This window comes from Oryza glaberrima, chromosome 1, assembly GCF_000147395.1.
Source record: "Oryza glaberrima chromosome 1, OglaRS2, whole genome shotgun sequence".
Classification (NCBI taxonomy): Eukaryota; Viridiplantae; Streptophyta; class Magnoliopsida; order Poales; family Poaceae; genus Oryza; species Oryza glaberrima.
Window position 1 is genome coordinate 27,470,892 of NC_068326.1, and position 24,612 is coordinate 27,495,503.

Genomic DNA, 24,612 nt, shown 5'->3' on the forward strand with positions numbered 1-24,612 from the left:
GTGTGATCGACGACTCTCAGCTGCCGACGGCGACTCACTTGGTTCTACTCGCGTAGTCGCGTGTTCAACACAGCACGGCACATAGACTGGTGCTCGTCGGCGGCGGTGGTTTTTGTTAGTATAACAGGAAGTTGGCTAGTACGACTGCTCACTTGTGACGATGGAGATATTAGCGTACAAAATCAAAGCTTTCTTATACTTGATTGATGATGATTGGTTGGGGGCAACTTATCATCAACATTAAAGCAATGCTCTAGCTAATCTTGACTGAGGTAAGCTTAGCTAGCTAACTCAACCAAGCATGTTTCAAAATTGTTGTGTCCCTATTTGCTCGCATTTCCAAAAGGAGTCAAAAGGACGATCGATGTGATCACATTTGATGCCACCTTTTGCAGATGCGCGGGCAAGTACTAATTTCTGAGTTTCTCCGTTGAAAACTTCCTCCTCTTCGATTTAGCGCCTGCCAATTTATTGGACAGTTGCACTACGAGCAAGTTTAATATTATAGCCAACTATGAGCTCCAAATCATCTATAGCCAATATAACAGTTAATTCATACAATAGTTACTTACTATACTATTAATATCTAGTTCCACCTGTCATACACACATTATGTCTTGGAATTCATACTGCAACTGGCTATAGATCTATAGCCCGCTGCTCTTCTCTCTTTTCTTTTATCTCTTTAAAATATATTTATAGTTGGCTTATAGACTACTATTGTACCTGCTCTACTGTAAAATATCCATTGGACAATATTGTGATTCAGACCAGCAATTATTTTTTAAGTATTTATAAAACCTGTTAAAATGACTAGTCAATAATCTACTATTATTATTATTATTATTATTATTATTATTATTATTATTATTATTATTATTATTATTATAAGTTATAAACATTAACATTCTAATAATATTTCAGACATGTCAGTTACAGACTTACATATGATTAATTATTAATTTTGAAATTCGAAATTAAATTAATAAAATACTAATTTGAGAGTAGATACAACGTCATATTTATTAATTCTGAAATTTTGATAGTGTTGTTTGGATAAAATAAAATTAAAGAATACATGTTATTACCAAGTGGATTTTTTTATGGGTGAATAACCAATTGCAATATTTTAGTCCATAAGGTTTCAAATGTTCAAATAAATTCTTGAAATTAATTGTTTGGCTTAACATGGTCCTTGGACCCACCAATAATACTACGTAAGCGTGTCACGTCATCCTCGTATGCAACAGTAAGGATGAAATGACCATTCTGACCTTATCTACCATACAAAAAAGAAAGAAAAGAAAACAAACCACAGGAGAAATTGGCAACGTTTATTGGAATGGTACGTTGGTGTTGCCCCATGTCGCGGCAGTGCAGCTGAACTGGAGCAATCACCGTGCAACGCTGCAACGACGCAGCCGCGCGCTGTTCGTCGGCGCCCAAACCCTATCGAGGTTTAAACAGAGAAAATAACCCGATAGGGTAATAATAGGCCAGCCTTATTTATGTTGTTTCTTTTTCCTTTTTATTTTTTCATTTTCTTTCTAACGTGGTACTCTATCCGTCCCAAAATATAAGTATTCTTAGACTCTGACACGGTCTCCGATATACTACTTTAATCAACAATATCTATAAAAATAAGATATTTTAAATAAAAATATTACATAATATGATAGTTTGTTTAATAATAAATCTAGTACCATCAATTTTGCATAATTAATCTTTTTTATTTTCTTTTTACTATTAATTGTCAAAGTTAAAAATATTTGACTTGTCATTATGCTGAAAATGTTTATATTTTAGAACGGAGGGAGTACATATGTAGGGTGGATTAGAATGATCATTCCAAAACCATGCCGTTCATGCGAGGATGACGTGGCACGCTTATGTGGCACTTTTGATGGGTTAAGGATTATATTAAGTCATATGATTAATTTTGAGAACTTGCATGGTTGATTTGAAATCTTAGAAACTAAACTGACCTAGAGCAAAACTTCAAAGACCGTATTGAAGGGCAAAACGAAATTCACCCATTTTTATCACAAACTCTCAGCATGATATATGATCCTATATCCACATAATCAACGATAATTATTAACAGCCATATATCATCCGCAATACCGCCCATGCAATAATTATTAACAACCATATATCACCGCGTGCAACGATATTATTGTAGAGAATCTCTTACCTTATACTCCCTCCTCCCAAAATATTTGACACCGTTAACTTTTTTAAATATATTTGACCGTTCGTCTTATTCAAAAAATTTAAGTAATTATTAATTTTTTTCTATCATTTGATTCATTGTTAAATATACTTTTATGTATACATATAGTTTTACTTATTTCACAAAAGTTTTTTTAATAAGACAAATGGTCAAACATGTTTAAAAAAATCAACGGCGTCAAACATTTAGGGAATGAGGGAGTAGATAGATAGACGGTATATTTTGGAAGTACTTTTTCTTTTTTTGGTGAGAAGTCTATGCGTATGAATTTGATGCATGTGACAAAAATCATTCCCATAGCTTATCTTCGAATACACTACATATACAACGGCACCTATATATACATGGACAATTAATTAACCCTCGACGGATAATTGCAACCGGCCGGGCATATCCACATCTGCATCTAGCTCACTACATGCAACCATGCATGCATGCAAAGGGAGAAAAGAAGAAGAAATGGAAAGAAACGGGGCGGATTTATCTTCAGAGCTCGATCGGAGAGTTAAACTCTATTTCGCTAGCGACAGAATGATTTGGTCTTCCGTATTTCTGGCCTCCTGGGCTCTGTCTAACTAAATACTCCCTCCGTTTTAAAATGTTTAACACCGTTGACTTTTTAAGTACATGTTTGACCGTTCGTCTTATTAAAAAAGTTTGTGAAATATGTAAAACTATATGTGCACATAAAAGTATATTTAACAATGAATCAAATAATATGAAAAGAATAAATAATTACTTAAATTTTTTAAATAAGACGAATGATCAAACACATACTAAAAAGTTAACGGTGTCAAATATTTTGAAACGGAGGGAGTAAGCAGCAAGCATGCATGATAAAAACGATATGCATTTGATCCTGATCGAAGCGGCGCGGAAACTTGTACAACCGCACGGAATTGTGTCACATGCCACCGTTCATCTTACATGCATTGTATATGGATCGATCGAGAGAACCACCGAACTACTCGCAGCCGCGCGCGCCCCGGCCGGGCCGGCCCGGGCCCGTACGTCCCCACGTCGCCACCGTCGTCATTTTCTTTCGCCTAACACGTAAAAGCTTTTACATGTCGATATAATTAAGTCATCGTCATCTTCCCGATGATCGATTAATTTAATTCCTTCCTACCACGCGTCCATAAGCCTACATCCCTTTTATGGGTTACTTTGGATGATTAGCCGTACGTGAAACGAACTATAAACGTAATTAGGCTCAGATCTAAACTCCTACTTCCTACGTGTTTTTCATTAGCACGTTTCCAAACTGTTAAACCATGTTTTTAAAAAAAAATTATGTAAAAGCTCCTTTAAAAATTCAAATGAACCTAATTTTCAAGTTTATAATAATTAATAATTAATTAATTATGTGTTAATTGCTTGCTCCAGTTTCCGTGCCTCTTAAGTTCAATTCCTATGCAAACAAACGAATGCTTAGGCCCAAACTTCAACTTTCTCGTTTTCTATTAGTATGTTTTCCAAACGGTAAAATGGTACTTTTAAAAAAAATTCTATATAAAAGTTATTTAAAAATATTTAAATAAATCTATTTTAGTTTTTATAATAATTAATATTTAATTAATTATATGCTAATGAGCCTTCTCGTTTTAAGTGCGTTGAAAATTTTTCTCTCAACAAGGAGATCGAACGGTGCCTTAGGATATGAGTAATTGAATATTTATAATTAAAAAAATATGAAAATAGATTTCTTTAGTTTTTCTAAAATAAATTATATATAGAAAAGTTTTCGTACAAAAGATAATATAATGTTTAGCAGTTTAAAATATGCTAACAAAAATCAAGAAATGAGCCAATCCAAAACGTAATTTAGAATGGCCCGTAGCCTCTCCTTGTTGATCGCCTATATAAACCGCGCCATGCGCCCCGCTTCTGAGCACACGCTGCACGTAATCGCGAACGCGCGACATGTACGCACAGCCACCGCCATTCGGTGCTCGCGCGTAATACTTAATTAACCCTCACACTACTGTAGCCACTGCTCGCTCTGCACTCTCTCTCTGTCTGCATGCAAAGCCATAATTAGGAGCCAATGAAATAGCAGTCACCGAGTCGATCAGAGCAAAACGCTCTCGACTCGATCGCGCGCGCGCGGTTGGCGGTTCCCTTCCTCCGCTCCGCTCCTCTCCATCATCGTCGTCTGTGTGTGTGTCTCTGTGTGTGTGTGTGTGTGGCAGTAGCAGCCAGATCTCGGCCCCGGCCCCGGCGGATCGAGAGACCGATCGCGTACCCCACCCATCCACATGGGGACGGAGGCCGGCGACGTCGACGGCCGCAACCACCGGCCCGGCCGCGGGTCGTCCGCGTCGTCGCGCCACCTGCACGGCGTGGGAGGCGCCTCGGCGGCGGAGGTGAACCTGTCCGGGCGCCGCCCGTTCGCGGAGAAGCTGTGGTCGGACCTCGCGGAGACGTTCTTCCCCGACGACCCGTTCCGCGGGTTCGGCGCGCTGCCCCCGGCCAGGCGCGCGTGGTGCGCGGTCAAGTACTTCGTCCCGGCGCTGGACTGGGTCCCGCGCTACGGCCTCGACAAGTTCAAGTTCGACCTCCTCGCCGGCATCACCATCGCCAGCCTCGCCATCCCGCAGGGCATCAGCTACGCCCGCCTCGCCAACCTCCCTCCAATCATCGGCCTCTGTACGTGTACTGCGCGCTCGGATTTATTACTAATGCGTTTCTGCATGCGCACGCACACCCGATGAATTAATTGGTTTTTTTTTTTTGGGGGTTGCCAGATTCGAGCTTCGTGCCGCCGTTGATGTACGCGGTGTTCGGGAGCTCCAACAACCTGGCGGTGGGGACGGTGGCGGCGGCGTCGCTGCTGCTGGCGTCCATCATCGAGACGGAGGTGGCGGCGGACGAGAACCCGCAGCTGTACCTGCAGCTCTTCTACACCGCCGCCTTCTTCACCGGCCTCTTCCAGACCGCGCTAGGCGTCTTTAGGTAAAAATAAAAAAAATTAAAATCAAACCCCAAACTAATCGCACTTCCATCATCTCTCTTCACTAATTCATCACTCGTTAACCCGGCCTGACGTTTTTAATTAACCTGTTATTACTATTACGTTACACTTGGCCTGTGAAGGTTAGGGCTAATAGTGGATTTCCTCTCGCGGTCAACGATCACCGGGTTCATGGGCGGCACGGCGATGATCATCATACTGCAGCAGTTCAAGGGCCTCCTGGGGATGAAGCACTTCACCACCAAGACAGACATCATCTCCGTCCTGCACTCCACCTACCATTACCGGCACGAGGTGCAATGCGAATTACCAGTTCAATTTCATCACGTAATTTAAATCTCTCCGTGATTAGTACTAGTAATGACTTCACTAAGACCTCTTTTTAAAAAAAAAATAAACAAAAAACAATTCACTTCACTAGTAGGAGGAAAGAAAGAAAAGTTGGGTCGTTCTTTTGCTTCTCCATACTTCTACTTCTCCCGTGTTTTCTGGACGTAATTTTGGAGTTTTTTCTTAAGAATTTTAACGGCGATTGTTCCTCGCTGTACTGGATGTGTAACCGCTATAAATAGCATGCAGCCGCACGTTTCGAGAGGGATAAACTGCGAAGTAGTTGAGTATTTCCGAATTCCGAGGGTGTTGTTGTAACCTCTCCTGTAAACTTCTCCGAGAAATAACCGCGACTAGTGTAAGGAATCTCGACTGGATTGCAACTAGGACTTTCTCGATTAGTATATCGGCTGGATTCGTGTCGAGTCGTTAACAACTTCAGATCAAAACAAGGTTTGCAACGATGATGCGTACGTGCAAACAAACAATAATACTATTTGGGTGTCGCTGGATCTTGTCTTTTTAAGAAAAGACCAATCATTGTTGGGCCTACAGTTTGTGCGCTGGACCGGTTGCGTGCACCGAGGAAATGCTCGGGATTGTTTTTGACGGGAAACTATTTAAAATCTATCTCAAGGGTCGTCCTTTTCATCTCTTTAGTCCTTGTTTAGTTTGCGTGATAAAAAATTTTGATGTGTCATATCGGATATACGGACACATATTTAAAGTATCTTTTTTGCTGTAGATTAATAACAAAACAAATTACATATTTCGCCTGAAAACTGTGAGATGAAGTTATTAAGCCTAATTAATCCATCGTTAGTAAATATTTACTGTAGCACCACATTGTCAAATCATGGAGCAATTAGGCTTATAATATTCATATCACATTTTGCACGCAATCTGTGTAATTAGTTTTTTTTGTTTATACTAGAAAAAATACCCGTGCGTTGCAACAGGTGAATTCTATTTTAATCTTATTATTATTATATGGTTTAGTTAAGATGAAATTCACTGTGAGAGTTCACTTGGATATATATATATATACATACATACATACATACATACATATATATATATATATATATATATATATATATATATATATATATATATATATATATATATATATATATATATATATATATATATATATATATATAATCATGAGTTGCAGTTAGGAGTCCAATCGTCTCAAGTTAGCATGCAAGTTTCTTTTAAAAAACAGAATTTTTATATAATTTCTTATGTATTACCAAAAGTGAACGATCTTAAAAACCGACTCAAATACGGATATATATTAACAAAAGCAAACGAACTTAAAAACCGACTCATACACGGATGACATATCAAAATACCAGCAAAAACATCTTTAATTTTTATAATAGTAGAGATTTAATACTTCATACATATGTCAAAACATTCGATCTGATAGTGTAAAAAGTTTTTGTTGGAGAACTAAATAGTGCCTTACATGTCACTTAAATAATTATATTTTTTTATAAATTTAATAAGATACATTAATATATGATAGATCAATCCACAATTAAACTTTAATTTCTACATGTTTTAATGAAAAAACAAATTTAATTGTTAGTATATGTTAACTAGCTGTAGTTTAATTTATTTTTTTAATTTGTAGAAGTTGAATTTTAAATTATATATTTATTAAGTGATATATCGCATGTTAATCCACTCTCTTTCTGTTGTACAGCCCGTAGCTTTCTGAAGATTTTTTTTACCAGCATTATATGGCCAGTACATTGCTAGTACTGGTACATGCCATGTTGACCTTGGTCAATGTCATGTGAGGAATGATACATGCCATTGCGCATTTTCAGAAACACCAGACGTGTAGCACACTAGCATATGTTCCTTTTTTTTTCTTTGTAATCGCGGGTAAATGATTTCAGAGTGGAAAAATTGCAGGAATAAGATTCTGAACTGAACCTTTTGTTTATGTTTTTTTTTTTTAACTCTGCAGTGGAAATGGCAGAGTGCAGTTCTCGGCATATGCTTCCTCTTGTTCTTGCTGTCGAGTAAGCACCTGGTAAGTGGGGGAATCAGGAGACTGATGAATCTAGCCAAACAACTGTACCCATACGCTAAGCTACTGCTACTTTATAGAATGATCCGTTTTATATTCATATAAGTTTTGTTTCTCCAAAACTTCAGAGAAAGAAACTGCCAAAATTGTTCTGGGTGTCGGCCATTGCGCCATTCATGGTTGTCGTCATCGGAGGCATCTTCGCTTTCCTCGTCAAGGGTGACGAGCATGGAATTCCGATAGTAAGTCAGTCGTCCATGCCAAGACGATTCAAGCTTCAGAGAAACATCAATATTTTTTTTTCTGTTTTCCTGACAACATGCGCTAAAACGCTGCTTAACTTGGGACAGGTCGGTAACCTGAATAAAGGGATCAATCCCCTGTCCATTGCGCAGCTAACGTTCCAGTCCAGGCACATGAAGACGGCAGTGAAAGCTGGTCTCTTGTCTGGGATCCTAGCACTGGCAGTACGAACATGATCTTGACTCAAACTCCCTCATCAATCACTTAAACTTTACACTCTAATTCACCGGAGTTTCTGATCGGCGGCCATCGATGCTTCTCCAGGAAGGAATAGCCGTCGGCCGAAGCTTGGCGATGGTCAAGAACGAGCAGATCGACGGCAACAAGGAGATGATCGCGTTTGGTATCATGAACATCGCCGGTTCTTTCACCTCCTGCTACCTCACGACAGGTATAAATCTTGGCCTCTGCGACCTTTGTTCAGAAAACCAGAACCATGATACATTTGGCAACATTTTGTCTGACGATGTGCTGCTTGTTTCAGGGCCGTTCTCAAAGTCGGCGGTGAACTTCCACGCCGGGTGCAAGACGCCGATGTCGAACGTGGTGATGTCGGTGTGCATCATGCTGGTGCTGCTGTTCCTGGCACCCCTCTTCAAGTACACCCCGCTGGTGGCGCTCTCCTCCATCATCGTCGTCGCCATGATCGGGCTCGTCAAGGTCAAGGAGTTCTGCCACCTCTACAAGGTCGACAAGTTCGACTTCTGCATCTGCATGGTCGCCTTCCTCGGCGTCGTCTTCTTCACCATGGTCGCAGGCCTCAGCGCATCCGTGAGCATCGCCAACTTAAACCTTGATTAGATACTACTCCGTAGCACATTTCTCTGCACGATGCTGATGTGCTCCCCTTGGCTGTGCATTTTTGCAGGTAGGCTTGTCAGTTGTCAGGGCGTTGCTGTACGTGGCCAGGCCTGCCACCTGCAAGCTCGGGAACATAGCAGGGAGCGAGACCTTCCGCGACGTGAAGCAATACCCCCAAGCGAAGAGCATCCCTGGCATCCTCGTCTTGCAGCTCGGCTCTCCCATCTACTTCGTCAATGCGGGTTACCTGCGAGAAAGGTGACAGCAATGCAGGACGCTGAAGATCATCGCTGATCATTTTTTTTCTCTCTCGATTGGATGCTAATTTAACTTACCCTGCCTTGCAGGATTTTGAGATGGGTGGAAGATGAGGATAACCTGTGCAAGAGCGTCGGGCACGATCTGCAATACTTGGTTCTTGATCTTGGTGGTATGACTGTCTGAATCTTCGCCCTCTTCCATTTCAGCGTAGCGACTCTCATCCTAGAATTCAGGCCACTGATAAGTGATAACTAACTTGGCATATGTCTGAACATTGCAGGTGTCACTTCTGTCGACAACTCTGGAGTTGGGATGCTACTAGAAGTACACAAGAGCCTCGAACGAAGAGGGATCACGGTTAGCTATCTATCACGGGAAACTATTCTAATCCCTTGAGGAGATGCTCCCTCGTTTACTTAAAAACCATCTAAACGGTTATGAAAAATTATAGAAAAATTTGACAACATTCATATAACACATATATACAAGTCCATAAAATCTTAAGTCCAAACTCAACTCACACGCCAAGATATAAAAAAGACAAAGTCAGCGTATGAATAGTAGCGTACTGTTTATATCTAAATTTGTCTTTTTTGTTTCTCGATGTGTAGATCGAATTTGAACTTGAATTTTGGTGGACTAGTAGGTATCATTGTACTCTATATTGTCAATTTTTTTTAGAATTTTTCACAACTATTTGCATCGAATTTGGAAGAAAAAGGTATACGAGGGGATATCCTCGAGGGGATATCACAGCTCATCACTCACTCTGAAGTCTGAAAAGTAACCGCAGAATTTGATCTGTTTTACACATGCTTAATTTGGTCATTGCAGATAGCTCTGACGAATCCGAGGCTAGAGGTGACAGAGAAGCTGGTGCTGTCTGGATACGTCAGGGACATCTTAGGGGATGAGTGGGTCTTCCTGACGGTCAAGGACGCCATCACGGCGTGTCGATACGCGCTGCAGATATCCAGAAATAAGGGAGAAGACGAAGTATAGGGAGCTCTTTCTTGCGTAGAGCTGTTTAGAAATTATAGGTGTAGACACTTGGGCAATGGGCAGGCAAGGCAAGCAGGACGAAATGCTCCACTATCAAAGGGTATGAGGAAGATTCAGAAAGTACCACGAGCTAGTAACAGTTTATTCAGTCGCATGGATTAAGTAGTACTTGCTAGATGCTTATTGTTGGTCGATCTCTGCATGTTCTGAATTGTGGAGTATCATGGTAATTTCAGGTATTTGTTGATTAGGGGCAATGGGGAATATAGTGAGGAGGATGGAACCAGTGTTCGTGTATAGACTAGTTTATATTCTGGGTTTACAGAGAAGTTCATAGATTTGCAGGTATCAGGCCTTCAGGGTTGCATTGCTCAATTCAGGGTGAAAGGCTTGTTCACTACTTGAACTGCTAGAATAATAAATTATTTAGATCAATTTTCTTGATTACTGTATGAGCATCCTCCTCCCTCAACAAACATAAATGAGAACTATCGAAAGGAAATAGACATGACACTGCACCGAATTATTTCATTTTTAAAAAAGAGAAACACACATACTGACAGGAACAATTCTGTTGTCTCTGCCGCTGTTCGTGGAAGGCCAATTTTGTTGTCTCTGCCGCTGTTCGTGGAAGGCGTTCTGTGTTAGTAGTACTGAATTATTATTATTATTTTTTGTCCAATACTTGTAGCGGCTGAAATTTACAAGCTCTGGCATTTCAGATGATCCTAGATCCAAGTATTACTAGATGAAATGTCACACAACTGATCAGCGGCTTAAGACGCTCTGTACGATCAAGTCTGAATTGTTCATGGTATGATTACTCCAGGATAAAATGATTGAACCCTTGCATTCCGAGAGATCCTCGCTTCCAGTACCTCGCCTTCATGGCCGTGATCAATTTTTTTTAGATGGACACTAGTGACCATTCCGTTGCTTGGCTGAGTCGCCGAGTCATATGTCAAGATAGTACTGTAGTCTGCAGGTGATTGAAACCATCTGTAATACAATAACGGTAAGCACGTGTGAAGGAGAGAAGAGAAAAGAGAGAAGAAAAACAGGCTACATATTTATTGCACGGATTTCAATAACTATGCACGTGTGAAGAAGAGAAGAGAAAAGAGAGAAGAAAACGGGCTACATATTCGTAGCACGGATTCAATACATTATATGTGTATGAGAGGTGGGACCATATGTTAATAGTGTAGTATATGCTTATAGGTAACTGTTGTATTAATAAACTATTAGATTGGCTATAGATAAATTGGCTATACCACTCCGTTAAGCTTGCTCTAAGACTGCCAAAACATGAGAAGCAGCAGAAAAAAAAAGAACAAAAAAGAAAAACACGCTACTATAAGAGCATATACTGGATAATTCGATGACATGTGGGACCATGAAAATCCACCTGAAATTGGACCGGTGGCTCCACTTGTCGGCGTCTCGACTTCCCAGCATTTGAACGATCCAATGGTTTTTGGCGTCATTGGCGTAGCTAATGATTCCAAGTTTCCAACCCCTTCTCTTTTCCCCCAAAAGGAGCTGATCAATCAGCTGGAAAGCAAAAAGGTGGTTGATCGAGCCAATGCGCGGAGGCGGAACAGCAACGCGAGCCCGAGAAGCCTCTCGAACCTTCTAGATTCCCCCAAACCCTAAGCTTAAACCCTAACGTCCTCTCCCGATTGTTCGCCCCCGCGGCATCTCGATCGACGGCGCCCATGGCCGAGAAGGAGGAGGCGGAGGAGGAGGTGGAGGATGAGGAGGAGTACGAGAGCGACCTCGACGACGCGCCCCTACCGGCGGTGAGGCGACGCGCCGCGGCGAGCGACGACGAGGAGGGCGGCGGCGCGTCGGGTTCCTCGGCGCCGTGGAGCGTGGCGGGGTCGGACCTCGACTCCTACTCCGACTCCGACGGGCAGGGCGCCGCGGAGATGTACGACGACGAGGAGGAGGGGTCCGAGGAACGCGATGAGTTGGAGGCGGGAGGTGGTGGTGGTGGTGGTGTTGGGGGAGGAGAGGCACTTGAGGACGAGGGGAAGTGCGCCGACGAAGAAGCGCTTGAGGACGAGGGGAGGTACGGCGACGAGGAAGCGGATGGCGTGGTCGCGGCACTTGGGGACGAGGGTAAGTGCGACGGTGAGGAGGCGGAGGTGGAAGCCGCGGTGGAAGGAGCGGAGGTGGTGAACAAGGAGGGCGAGGCCCAGGCCGTACCAACGATAGGCGCCTTCTACATGCACGATGACCGTTTCCGTGACCCGGAGAATGGCAGGCACGGGAGCCAAAGGTTCTAGCTTCTTCATCCTTGATTCAATGACTAAATGTTCTATTTTTCCGTTGTTTATCCGGACAGTAGTATAGTTCTGAGTGACAAACTGAAAATAGAGGTTATAGCCACCACCTGTGCTTTAGATTCCTCATCTATTCACCCAGGATTGTTTTATCAATCAATTAACCCCATTGTGTGCAAAATTCCGACAGTTTCATATGTACTATGTGCACTGGAATGACTGAATTATTCACTATGAGAGTGAAGATCGTATAATTTGGTGCGGCTAATAAGCATAGAAAATGCCAAAAGGGTACATTGTTTCAAACTGTCTAGCTGGAAGCCTGTAGCATGCATATTCCAATGTATTTTGTCTAAAGAGTTTGAACAGATAAATTGGTGTTTAGTTTCATTCGTTAGTTATTGTCATCATTCACCAACTGGTTGGTAAGTGCATTTCCTGGGCAATGGCAATGGCAGCGCTTGACATGTGTTTCTTTTTCTATAAATTAGTTTCAACAATATTCAGTTTGATCTGGACACGTTTATTTGCTGCCTAATGCATCCAATGATCATAATTCAGGAAAAATTTCGGTGGCCAAAAGTTATGGTATCCTAAAGATGATAACGTATGGGCGCATGATAGGTTTTATGAGATGAATTCCCATCATGATAGGCTTTATGAGACGAACTCCCATAACTCTCCAAATGACAGTGTGAGTACTATGCCTCTTTTTTTTTGAGAAACGAGGTACTATGCCATTGTCACTATATCTTTTTTTGTGTCTATTCTTATTGACAGTGCTGCTATGTTTGTATTGTTGTTTTTAGGGAAGGGGACCAAGAGGCTCTTTTAGAGCATGGGGTGGGGATAGAACACATCGTTATGATCATGGCTATCTTGAAAGAACTTTATCCCAATCTTACTATCATGATGATAGAGAAGAGTACAAGTATGTCCCAAAGGAACCACGTACTTTCTTTGCTACCACCAGGGACCACATTAGCTTTCTGAAAGAATCCAACAATATGTATGGCAGTGCCAATAACTACAAAAGAGTTCCAAGTAAATTTCACACTTACTATGATCATGGTGATACCAAGAATTTTGCCTATGTTCAAAGAGAATCACATACCTATTATGGCAATGCTAAAGATTTCACCAGTGCACACGATGGTTACAGGGGGGGAGTTTCTAACCCGTATGTATCTCATTGGAGGAGTGATCCAGAGATATATTCAGGACAATATATTAGGTCAGCGAAAGTTCCATTTTTGCTCCTTTTACTCTGACTACCTAGCTGAATCTAACATTAAGCAATGTTGTTGTCTATGCTTCACTGTTGCAGATCTCAGAATGAAGAGGCTTCTTCCAATGCAGAAGGGGGAAAGCATCCCTCTCAAACTCTGGGTTTCCAAACTGAAAAAAACTTTCCCATGAAGCAAACTTCTCCATCAAACTTGAATTCAGCTTCACCATCCTTTTACCATTCTGTATCATCTCATCAGGAACAACCTTTTATTCAGAGAGCGAAAGCGCGAGCTGTGATGTTTAGTAAACTCTTCACATCCTCTGTCCGTATGGCTCATAATTCTCTGAAGCCACAATCGCGTCCTGTTTATAGAGTAAAGGCTGTTGTTCCATCTGGTAGAGGGAACACTCTTGATTCTCTTAGCACAAATGCTATGGAGGAAATTGATAATCCTGGCTCAAATTTATCTGGATCAGCATCAGACAACTACATCCAATATTCAAAATCCAGTGATAAAGGAACAGGTTTGACCTTTCTTTTAGTGCACAAAGAGCATTTCTTGTTCAACAAATGGTCAAGCAATTGGCTCTTATGCACAGTCCTATAATGCAGTTTATCAGGAAAGGTCAATTCATCGACCATTTCAATCCACATCAAGGGTGTCTACTCTGGTGTTTTGTCCGAAACCTCTCAGTACCACCCAAATTCAATCTCATGTGACAAGTTCAAATGAAGATACTGAGACAAGTATGTCCCCTGGTTTAGTCAATTCTTTAGTGTCATCTGCAGTGAAGACTGAGCTAAAAGAGGAGGTGGAGGGGCCCTCTTTTACTTATGATGAAGGTCATGTTCATGGTGTTACAGGAGCAAGGGGCCTTACACTCAGTGACAAAGGTTTTCACTCGATCCCCAGCATTACTTCCAAGTTTGTGTTGTTAGCTAGGGTGCATCAACTCGACCTCCATCATTATTTTAGATTCGTATTGTTTCACAGGGTAAGTCAGTTTAGTAATACAAAATGCAACATATAGTGGGATATGAAAAGAAGAAAAAGCTGTAAAGAAATCAACCATGCAAAGTATCCTTGTTATTCACTGCAGATATTCTTTATGTAGCCATGCACTTCACTGAGGATGAAAAAATGGTTGATTTGATTTCATTGTTTGACTTTATCTATCAACAGACAAACTACATTTGTGTACAACAATTATGGAAATCTTTAGGGGTTACTCTTTGACATTATTTCAATAATAAGGATTGGAGCTAGGTATCATGGTACTCGCAGGTTCCTATAGAGTTCTTGGCTGGTCATGTGCTATAATTGGAGATTCTCTGTACTCTCATATGGCATATAGTTTGTTCTTTCTATATTTTTCGTTGCAGGCACTCTATTATATGGACTTCCCAGTCTCATTTCTCTTTCCTCCACAGCTTTGCAGTTCAGTGGACAACATCCTAGGGGACCTGATACCCCTTTCATTGGCAGGACTCTGCCTAGATTTGTGGTTCGACAACTAGTCGGTGGCAGTTCTGAAATGAATCAAATGACATGGTATGCAGGACTTAATTTTCTTGCATAACTTTTGGAAGAACTATTCCACTTTCTTTAAATATTGTGGCTTGCTGTAGCCAAGCACTCCATTTTGAAATTTGCATTGCTCATAACCACCTGGGGTATTGGCAATTTCTTAACGAGGACAACAAATAGTTCTGATTGGATTGCTAAGTGGTGTGCCCAGCAGGGTTTAAGAAAAATGGTGATAAATGGCTGGTTAGTTGAATGAGCTGCAGACACAGGTGACTGCTAAAATTTGAATTGTGCCAAGTTATCAGTGAGTTTTAGTTCCAGCTGAATATGGCCTGGTTATGGGTTCCCGGGAAGTTGTCTGCTAGCTAGTGGAGCAGATAAGCTGAGTTCCAGTCTGATTCTGGTTTCTCGAATTCTTGTGCTTTGATTTATAATTGGTAGAATGTGTTTGGTGGCAACTTTCTCTGACATCCTAACCTGAACATTCCTTTGCAATGTCTCTTCAAATGACAAGCATAGAGTATTTGCGACTGTGCTTGTCTAACCTATGATCTGCTAGTACCAATTGCTGCACAGCTACATGCCTACATTGGGGAGTGTTATCTGGACTTTTACATAGTTTACTCTAGCGCATATAATTGTAGCATGTCTTTAAATTTTGGTTACATGGCATTTCATGAACATAGCACAACTTCAGTCATGAGTGAACCAGGCTCTGTACCATAAGATGCCCTTTTTGTCCAAAGTTTAGATTTATCTCATGTGCCAAACCATTCAAACAATCATTACACTTATTGGATTTCATCTCTTTAACATGTTTTCATAGGTATCTTAATAGGTTCAGTTTTATAACTAACACAATTCCATCTAAATGTGGCATCTAAATGTAGCTTTCTGGGCCTGAACTTGTATTTGTTTATTTTTCTTCTTTTTTAACATTGTTTCAATGAATTAGGCTGCTAGTATCGTCTAGTTCTACTGGGGCTCCGGGAGCAACACATAATCCACCACATTTTGGCAGCTATTACCCCCAACCTTCTGAACTCGTGCCCTCATTGGTACCTCCAAGGTAAATATAAAGTTTTTTGTACATTACATAATTGGATTGCAGATTTTATAATTCAACCCTGATACGTATATATGTTAGATTGTTAGGGTACGATCATGTATTCATATCAGAAAGCTAGCTTGTATTTGGTGAACCAGAATAGTAATTGCGTCAGTGTCTGCCAAGGGTACTGTATTTCTGATTATGTTTTAAATATTTAGATAGTATTCAATGCAGATTTTTTAATAAACCTTGCTCTCAGATATTTCTGCTTTATGTCTCCCTTGGGAAATTTCTATAGATCAATCGCATATCATTGCGAAAACGTTTCATGCTTAGGAAGTTAGCGTATAGTTTCCTGGACATTAGAGACAGAGACAGTTTTTTTTCCCTTTGTCTGCCACTCCTACCTTGTTCTTTTAAGACCAAGGACAAGAATTTGTGTATTTATACCTTTTGCATCAGAATATCAGAGAGTTTTCTGTCCTGATGCTGGCCAGTTTGATCCAGATTTGAGTTTTCTGCTTGTGTGTTGCCTGGCAATTATTGTAATGTTTCATTCCAGATTCCATGGCATAGTATGTACTCTCTTAATGAACATGAAGTATAGGGTAGTACAACATGGATGAACATCCATTGTTATCTTACTTTCTTCTTCCCCTGCAGGGATCATAGTGTAACTGAAGATCTGACCCATGAAATACCAGGTAAAACCACTCAATTTTTCTATTTTGTTTAATCTGTATTTCTATGATCTACTGATATGTGAATGGCTATTCTCCTGATATTTTCCAAAATTACATGAGTTATCTTTGTATCCTTTTTGCCAGAGGTTGTAGGTCATCAACTTGGCCAGCGCCAAAACAAGATTCGTAGGTAAGTTCAGAGATCATTAAGATTTAGCATATGACAAACACCTAATTATGTCAAATTGTCAAGGCGTTCTCATTTGACAAACCCTTACAATTTTCTAGATACTCAGAGATGAACTTTGCCTCATTGAAATAATGAGGTTGGTGATGAATGCAATGGACGAACAAAGTGGATTGGCAGAATCAGCTTTTGGTCTGTAGAACTTGATTTGTTGCACATCCAGTTATATTGCCGCAAACTTCAGTGCCTTCTTAAGACCAAGTCCCAGACCAATCCCTTCAACAGCATCCTGTTCTCTAAAGCACTTATTTTTGTTCTGTATAGCAAGATACAGCAGGTATGCGCATTTCTAGTTTACTACTAGTTTCATGAATTACTACTAGTTTACCCCTATAAACTGCATTCAGTTCAGCAGTCACAAGGAAAGCAAATTCATCTCTACCTACACTCTGATATATATGCATTGTTGCGACCCTCTGCAATAAGTCTTCTGCCACTTAACTCGTATGTGCGGCATATGCAAGTCAAAGTTATGGAATAGAGCCAGAAGGCATACCAAGCACCTTTTATTGTTCCCTTGCAGGTTTCACTGTTTGAGCTATGCTAGCCCCTTCGCATATACCTCGTTTGCACCGCTCTGGTTCTTCTGGCGGGCCTGTAGTACTATCTTGTTAGGTGAGATTAGTATACGATACTCCATGATTCTTTGCTTTCTCTTATGAGCGTGCTAATGATTGCTTATGACCTTGTCAGGTTTCTCATCCACGACGAACCCAAAGACAACAGTTACAAGACTACAGTCACTCTTGCTCGACAACAGGCTTTACTTCTTCCCCTGTCCTTTTCACAGTTTTCTGTTGAAGCTCTTGTTTTCTCGGCCTTTGCTAGATTAGTACTACTTTCGTTAGCACTTCGTGCGTGGTGGCAACGCAAGAAAAATAGAAATGATATGCCATGTTTTCAGGAAACTTACTGGCACGTTAACGTCCGGGTAGGGGCTGGCACTGGGGACGCATCTCACATCTTATTCATACGTTTAACGTCCGGGTATGGTTTCTCTGCTCATTTGGGCTACTGGGAGACGTTCAACCAAGTTTTGTGCCCCCAAACTCTCAAGCCGTCCTTTATTCCTTTAGCTGATTTTCTACCCTAGTCGCTCAACTACTCTCGAGCAAGGTCCCAGGTGTTCATCCGGCTGGACCATGCTGAGATTACTATCTGGATTGGACGAAACGGGCAATGGAGAGAGGAAGCCCCTGGCCCCTGCTTCACCCTTTTCAGGCCCTCTTGCTCCTACATCCGTGATCCGTCCACTGTTGCCCCACCCTCCGAACATGTTCACGTCGTCGTCTGGTTCAAGACAAGGCAAAGAGAGCCCACCTGAGCTTGTGAGTTGTGAGGTGGTCACAGGCAGCACCAATGCTAATGCTGGTAGCTACGTAGACATCTGATGTGAGTCGTGCTCATCAGTCATCACCATGGCGAACGCTCAAAAAATCGGGGCACAGGGCAATCTACACTTCTACAGACCACTAAGCTAGCCGAGTTAGCAACTCGTTTTAGCTGATTGCCCACCTGATGGAGACTGGACAATGGCCTTTCCGGCTTTCCGCTGCACTTGATGTATTCTCCTCACAGTTCAGAAGAAAGAGCCACTCCACCAGTGCAGTCACCTAGTGCCACCGTTTCCATGGTTTCGTCTTCGCTAGCGCGAGACGGGTGCTCACACTGTGTTTTACCTTGGACATGGACTCTGATATCGATGCGCTGCAATCGCATTTCACAATCACCATAATGCATGGGGTCCGAAGCATCTACAGAATCCTACTGCTCTATTTGGTTAGTGGCTCCGAACGGAGTCGGCGAATTGCAGAATCCTAAGAACTTGGCACGCATTGCTTGCTTGGAATCCAGGACAATTCACAACGAGGCAAAGCAAATGGCACAACCCAATCCATGCTGGGTAAGAGGTACGGCATGATCCGTCCTCCCCACTGAGAGGCAATAATTCGGCGCTCGGGCCCACCTGCCATGTCTGCCTCAGCACCCCCCCCCCCCCCCCCCCCTTCTCTTGCCCATTGCCCAATGGCCACCCACCACGAGCCTTTCAGATAGATCAGATGCATCGGTATTCAGTAGTGGATGCACATCGTTGCGCGCTGGATTTTTCACAATTTATCCCTTTTAGAAAACTTGTTTTATAGATAGATTCTGACGAAATTATTTTATAATTAATCTCAAATCTTGGCACCAAAAAATTTAGAGCCGATGTCTAACTTCTCGGCACCAAAGATCCTAGTCCTTTGGCACAGAGCTCATCAGTTCTCTTAAGAAGTTAACAAGTATTAATCAAACCCAATTAACTAGGATAGCAGTCTGGATATCTCACTTCTACACCATGCACCTATGCTTGTTTGGTGGTGTTGATTTCTTAAGAATTAGGGCATGTTTCCTTTGATGTCATTTTCAACCTTATCAAATTTTGGCATTGCCAAAATTTTAACATAGTTGCCAGGATTTCTTATATAATTACCAAAATTTGGAAGCAAACTAAATGTAGCCACTTTTTTTTTTTGACAACTTTACCAAAATTTGGTAAGGCTGAAAATAACATCAAAGTGAACAAGCCCTTAAAATGTACCAGGGTTTTGGCGCCAAGATCTTTGGCACATACACGTTGGAAATCAGCACCACCAACAACCCTGCTGCCGAGATTTAAGTCGTTTTTGGGATAAATTCTATTAGGGTATATTCATAAAATAAGTTTTCAAAAAGAGATAAATAGTGAAAGATCCAGTCGCTGCGCGCTTCCTTGAAAAAACAGTTGAATCGCACGAGGCCCGCCACCATATTCCGCCACTGTTCTTCAGAGCTGGACGCGATTAAGACGTCCTTTTTTTTCCCCTTTTGCGAGTACAACCGATTAAGATGTCGGTGTCGCACATAAGCACAAAGCATTACAGGCTAATCAATCATGTCTCGTCTCTCTCCCCTAATTGGACGTGTAGCCCTTTGGGATCTTGTCAAATGGCGATGCGCACCGATGCATCCATCATGCCTTTCGGAAAGTAAAAAGGTGACAACACACGATGCGCGACTAGTTTACAACTTCTTTTTTTATTAGTAGAAGACAATGGGAGGATTACGTAAGATTTAGCGATTAATTTTGCATTGATCAGACGCGTCTAGATGAGCAAATTAGAGTATGACTGGCAACAAATCAATTCCTAATTGCGTAGCTATATTTGATATTAGAGGCTAAAGGTCGTCGTGGCTTACAAAGTCGTGGCCTACAAAGATTAGAACCGCTGTGGCATGCGTCTATGAAGGTGACCTGCTCGCATTTCATATTCTCCGACCAAATTTATAACTTTGGTCCTCTCTTCGGCGCAAGACAAGTGGATATGGTTTTATATGGTAAAATGGTAGCTGATGCCTTCTTGCCTGTATTCTCTATGCTGATCAGCTTACGTTGGCATGTGTTCCCCACCGAATGAAACGATCAAATACATACATTATTCCGATGTGGACAAGTGAAAGGCACTTATGTGGCAATTTGTGAATCAACGACGTCTTGCTGCAGATTTTCTATGTTTTCAGTTACTTGCATATGGAGTATTTATGTATATTAATTACTAGCCAAATGGTTAGCATGATTACTTCTATAATTGTATCTTATGATTTACCTAAATGTGTTGTCCCTCAGTTTGGTTCTCTGACTCTCTCTTCTATACATCCTACCAGACCAGGAATGATTATCACATTGCAGTGAGTTCTCATTATCTAAAAGAAACATTGCAATGTGTTCTGCAATGCATAATTGCACCAGTTCTAGTACCTGCCAATCGGCAAGCACATTGTCACATGCAGCGCTTACCAGCTTGTCTCGTTGTAAAACCGGCGCCTGACCATGTCTTGCACTGAACAAAAGTTAATAATATTTCTAGGAAGTTGCTTCAGACTTTTGGGCAATAGCCCACTTCAATACTGCTACAGCTTGTATATATGCCTCTTCCCTGACCTCATTCCAAGCGCTTTGGTAGGTCTACTGGCTCAGCTCGCATATCTACTTGTCTCTTCTCGCGCAAAGCTGTGCCATTCTTCACATTATCCCCTGCGCAGCAGAGCCCAGCCAATCTTGGCGAGAGGCAGTAGACATTGGCTGCTTTTTTTTCAAAAGGATTGCACTTTGTTAGAGATGGGGAGGAAGCTAGGTTTTGAGAAGGTCCTCGACTGCTTCTCCCTCGCTCTCTGCACGAACGCCTGCGTCTGCATACATTCGGTGGAAGACGACGAGGAGGAGGCCATCGAGAGGGAGGCGCTGGTGAGCTCTCAGCTGGAAGAGCTTGTGAAGCTCAAGGATCTCGTCGGCGGAGCCAAGACTCTCGCTTTCCATCTAGAGCCAAAGGTGATGAACATGAACTCCTCTCCCCTGTTCTATTAAGGACATGTCTGCAAAACATTCTGTCTGCTGATGCTTTTCTCTCTGTTCCATCTGTTGCGTTTTTTGGTTGGTGCAGATCGTGGAGCTCAGGGTGTCCATGCACTGCTACGGATGCGCCAAGAAAGTTCAGAAGCATATATCCAAGATGGACGGTATGAGACAGCTGATCCTCTGTTCTTTTTTTTTTGGGACGGTGTTCAGATTCTTTTAATAGGCCCTAGTGCTAAAAAGGATGCATTTTGAAGTACTCGTTACCATAAAGTTGCACTTTTCATTTACCAAACGAACAAAACTACTTGAACCGATATATCATTCTGAACTTTATTTGTAGTGCCATGAACTCATGATTCTTCACCCCCAAGAACAACTGAACAAGTAACCCACTTGTTCGTTCTCTTTCTCTCTGTTTTTCTTCGTTGCAATTACTTGAGGACTCTGTGACTCACATAACAATAGCAATGGCACAGCAATAACTTAGGGGCAGGGGACTAAAATTTGTGACAACTAATTTGACAGTCCGCTAGTCTAAAAAGTGATAATACCTGAAATCCTGGAGTTGAATCCTGCCTCGATCTTTTTTACTCAACATCTCTTCAACGTACTTCATTCATATATGCAAGTGTGTACATTTCTTAGGAGTATTAGTCAAGCGAAGCATTCTTATTTGTCGAATTTTAGTACTATCTAGGACCTCGAATCAATCACTGAGTCGGTGTTATCTTTTAAAAATCACCGGGTTATGAAATGGCGTACATCTGAGAATTTTATAACGTAGCCTGGTGCTACCACATGGGCATCTTTGGGATGTGAGCAGAGTCTGGGAGAGTCAGAGAGGGCAGTGAGTTGTTCAGAGTTTCAGAAGAATTCGTAGCTGCTGCAAGAAGACGGGCCTGTCAGTGCAAGGAAGAAAAACTCGCCCCGGTGGTTGACCCTTGTACACCTCCAATGATTTCAGTATAAGCAAAGCGAAGAACCCAACCCCAGCGATCTACTCTGGTTCCCTCGTTGTTTCGCTAATGGCGAACAGTGAACACAACCTAGCAGCAATGTGCTCTGCTCCATAAAGCCACTATCATTTCAGAAAACGAAAATGTTTCTGAAGAAAAGTAGTATTGTTACAGGTCACGGAGCTCGAAAATGTGCGATCATCCGCTGCTCATGAGTTGGCTTTCGTGTCGTTTTGGTTGCGGCTTGTGCAGGCACGCAGGCCAAATGCATCCATGCATTATATGCAGGTTTCAGCACATGTTTGCACTGTACACATGTGCATGGCTGCCTTCCTGCCTGTGCTTGCCTACCCTTTCTGGAAAGAAGTTTAGGTGTCGCCACCCCAGTCGGTACCCAAGATTTTGGTAGTAAAACTTTACTTCACTCTACAAAAAAGATGGTTTGTTGCCACCGTCTGTCGGCTCATTGCCGGATCAAGCGAAAAATGGAAGGGATTTGTCAGTTTCAACTTTCAAGTTAGTCTGAATGAACTCTGCATTACATGCATCTGAACATGTATCTTTCTGTGTGTGGTGTGCAGGTGTTACGTCGTTTGAGGTAGATCTGGAGAGTAAGAAGGTGGTGGTGATAGGGGATATCACGCCGTATGAGGTGCTGGCGAGCGTCTCCAAGGTGATGAAGTTTGCAGAGCTGTGGGTGGCCCCCAACTCCCAAGGTTGCTAGCTAAGCTAGTAGTAGAATGATAGATCGGCGGGGATAATACATATATGTGAGATCTCGTCGCGTCAAGTATTCAAGTGTATGGTACGCCATGGGGTCGTGCCTTCTCGTCCGTCTCGGTCTTGAACGCATCGCGTGCACATATACAGAAGCACCGTCAGGATTGATCAGGAAATGTAACTAGGGAAGAAGCGCCATTTTCAGTGCATGTGTTTTCCCTGCATCGGTCGGTTAAATTGGTCCTCAACTACTCATCCATCACAATCTTGCCCATCGCTGCTGCATTGGACGATCGATCATCTCCGGTTGGATCATGTACACTTGCCGAGTCGTTCGACGCCAGGACCGGCAGTGGCCTCGATTCGTGGTGGCTTTACCCGGATAAACAGGCTGCGTTGGCGTTGGCCGCGCGCGCGCGCGCGCGGGGACGGGGCCGGAGGCGGAAGCGGAAGCCAACCGATGGCGCCCGCTTCGCGTTGCGTAACCGGCGCGGCGCTCCGTCCCGCGCTTGGGCCAATGCCCACTCGTTCGCGGGCGCGAGTGAGGACAAGTTGTTGTGTCGCGTGTAGCAAAGGTGCGTCACGCGGTTGTGGTGTCTGGCAATGGGCCGGCGAGTGCTGGAGGGGCCAGGGCCGAGACGCTCACGGGCTACGTATATGGACCGTCTGCAACACATAGCATGGACATAGCAATAAGTCTACTATTCGTTCCTCATCTTTCTGTCGAGTTTTAAATAGTACCACTAAACCTCAATATTGGAAATCCTGAACCCCCACCCCCCCCCCACCACCACCACCAATTCGCAAAGCCAGGTTTCGCTGATGTGGTATCTTAGTCTGTGGGGCTCGCAAGTAAAGTGACCACCTCACCTTCTTCCTATGCTTCTTCTCGTCTCCTCCATGCCAACTTGCTCAATACTATCGGTGTCGACGACAAGCTATGCGCAGAATACCCTTGATGAAGATTGCGGTCAGTGTCGATGTTGTCTCTGGTGGTGGGTGATGGGTTCACAAAGTGGAGCAGCACGTGCTCCTCAAGGTGCTCGCCTGTAGGCTGTCGCCAGGCGCCATCTCCTTCTTATTGAAGTTGTAACACATTGTCGGGAAGGGCCCAAACAACGCTATTGAGTTGGAGATCGAGGACGGGAGACGGATCTTGGGTGGGCGCAGGTACAATTATTGCTTTCGATGCAGCGAGCCCTCCCACCCACACCACCTGCGATGCCGTCATCCTTGTCGTCGCATATTCGTCTATCCTCTGTCGAATTCACGGGGTGTCCTTCACTGATTGTGATAGGACTTGGGCAAGCCTCCCTTCGCACAAGCAATTGACCGAGCTTGAGCTCACGCAGGGCTTGCTGGCTGCCGCCGCCACTGGATCCCTTCGCGTACTGAAGGGTGGACGAGCTCAAGCTCCCAGGGGCTCGTCGGCACCGCCACCACTGCTTCTCTTCCCACAGGCAAACTCACAATGCACTGTCTCCCTTGCCTCCCTCCTCTTTCCCGTGTTGCCACAAACCACTGGAGCCCCTCTTTGCCGACCTCCTACCGCCATTGTTGCCTTCGTGATCATCTCGCCGAC

General features: G+C 42.8%; 2 protein-coding genes and 1 pseudogene across 2 annotated transcripts; all 3 read left to right on the plus strand.

Annotated features, from left to right (window-relative positions):
• The first annotated feature begins 4,148 nt into the window (after positions 1-4,148).
• Positions 4,149-10,395, plus strand: LOC127760224 (probable sulfate transporter 3.5). The gene is made up of 12 exons (XM_052284481.1): positions 4,149-4,882; positions 4,981-5,188; positions 5,330-5,501; positions 7,522-7,587; positions 7,713-7,826; positions 7,935-8,051; positions 8,152-8,278; positions 8,372-8,658; positions 8,756-8,946; positions 9,036-9,118; positions 9,230-9,306; positions 9,784-10,395. Exons 1-12 carry the CDS (start codon positions 4,492-4,494, stop codon positions 9,949-9,951), a joined length of 2,001 nt encoding a protein of 666 aa, XP_052140441.1. The 5' UTR covers positions 4,149-4,491; the 3' UTR covers positions 9,952-10,395.
• A 1,071-nt stretch (positions 10,396-11,466) lies between these two features.
• Positions 11,467-18,935, plus strand: LOC127759862 (uncharacterized; annotated as a pseudogene).
• Positions 18,936-20,897: 1,962 nt separating this feature from the next.
• On the plus strand, positions 20,898-23,143 carry LOC127765929 (protein SODIUM POTASSIUM ROOT DEFECTIVE 2). Its single transcript, XM_052290909.1, has 3 exons — positions 20,898-21,327; positions 21,440-21,515; positions 22,892-23,143. The coding sequence occupies exons 1-3, from the start codon at positions 21,118-21,120 to the stop codon at positions 23,032-23,034; spliced, it is 429 nt and encodes a 142-aa protein (XP_052146869.1). The 5' UTR covers positions 20,898-21,117; the 3' UTR covers positions 23,035-23,143.
• The last annotated feature ends 1,469 nt before the right edge of the window (positions 23,144-24,612 follow it).

What these genes read in the sequence shown, in the direction of transcription:
- LOC127760224 (XM_052284481.1), top strand. Translation starts at nt 4,492, where the DNA reads ATGGGGACGGAGGCCGGCGACGTCGACGGCCGCAACCACCGGCCCGGC. An exon ending in TCGCAGGCCTCAGCGCATCC is followed by an intron (nt 8,659 to 8,755) that starts GTGAGCATCGCC and finishes GCATTTTTGCAG; the next exon opens with GTAGGCTTGTCAGTTGTCAG. An exon ending in TCGAACGAAGAGGGATCACG is followed by an intron (nt 9,307 to 9,783) that starts GTTAGCTATCTA and finishes TGGTCATTGCAG; the next exon opens with ATAGCTCTGACGAATCCGAG.
- LOC127765929 (XM_052290909.1), top strand. Translation starts at nt 21,118, where the DNA reads ATGGGGAGGAAGCTAGGTTTTGAGAAGGTCCTCGACTGCTTCTCCCTC. An exon ending in CTTTCCATCTAGAGCCAAAG is followed by an intron (nt 21,328 to 21,439) that starts GTGATGAACATG and finishes TGGTTGGTGCAG; the next exon opens with ATCGTGGAGCTCAGGGTGTC. An exon ending in GCATATATCCAAGATGGACG is followed by an intron (nt 21,516 to 22,891) that starts GTATGAGACAGC and finishes TGTGGTGTGCAG; the next exon opens with GTGTTACGTCGTTTGAGGTA.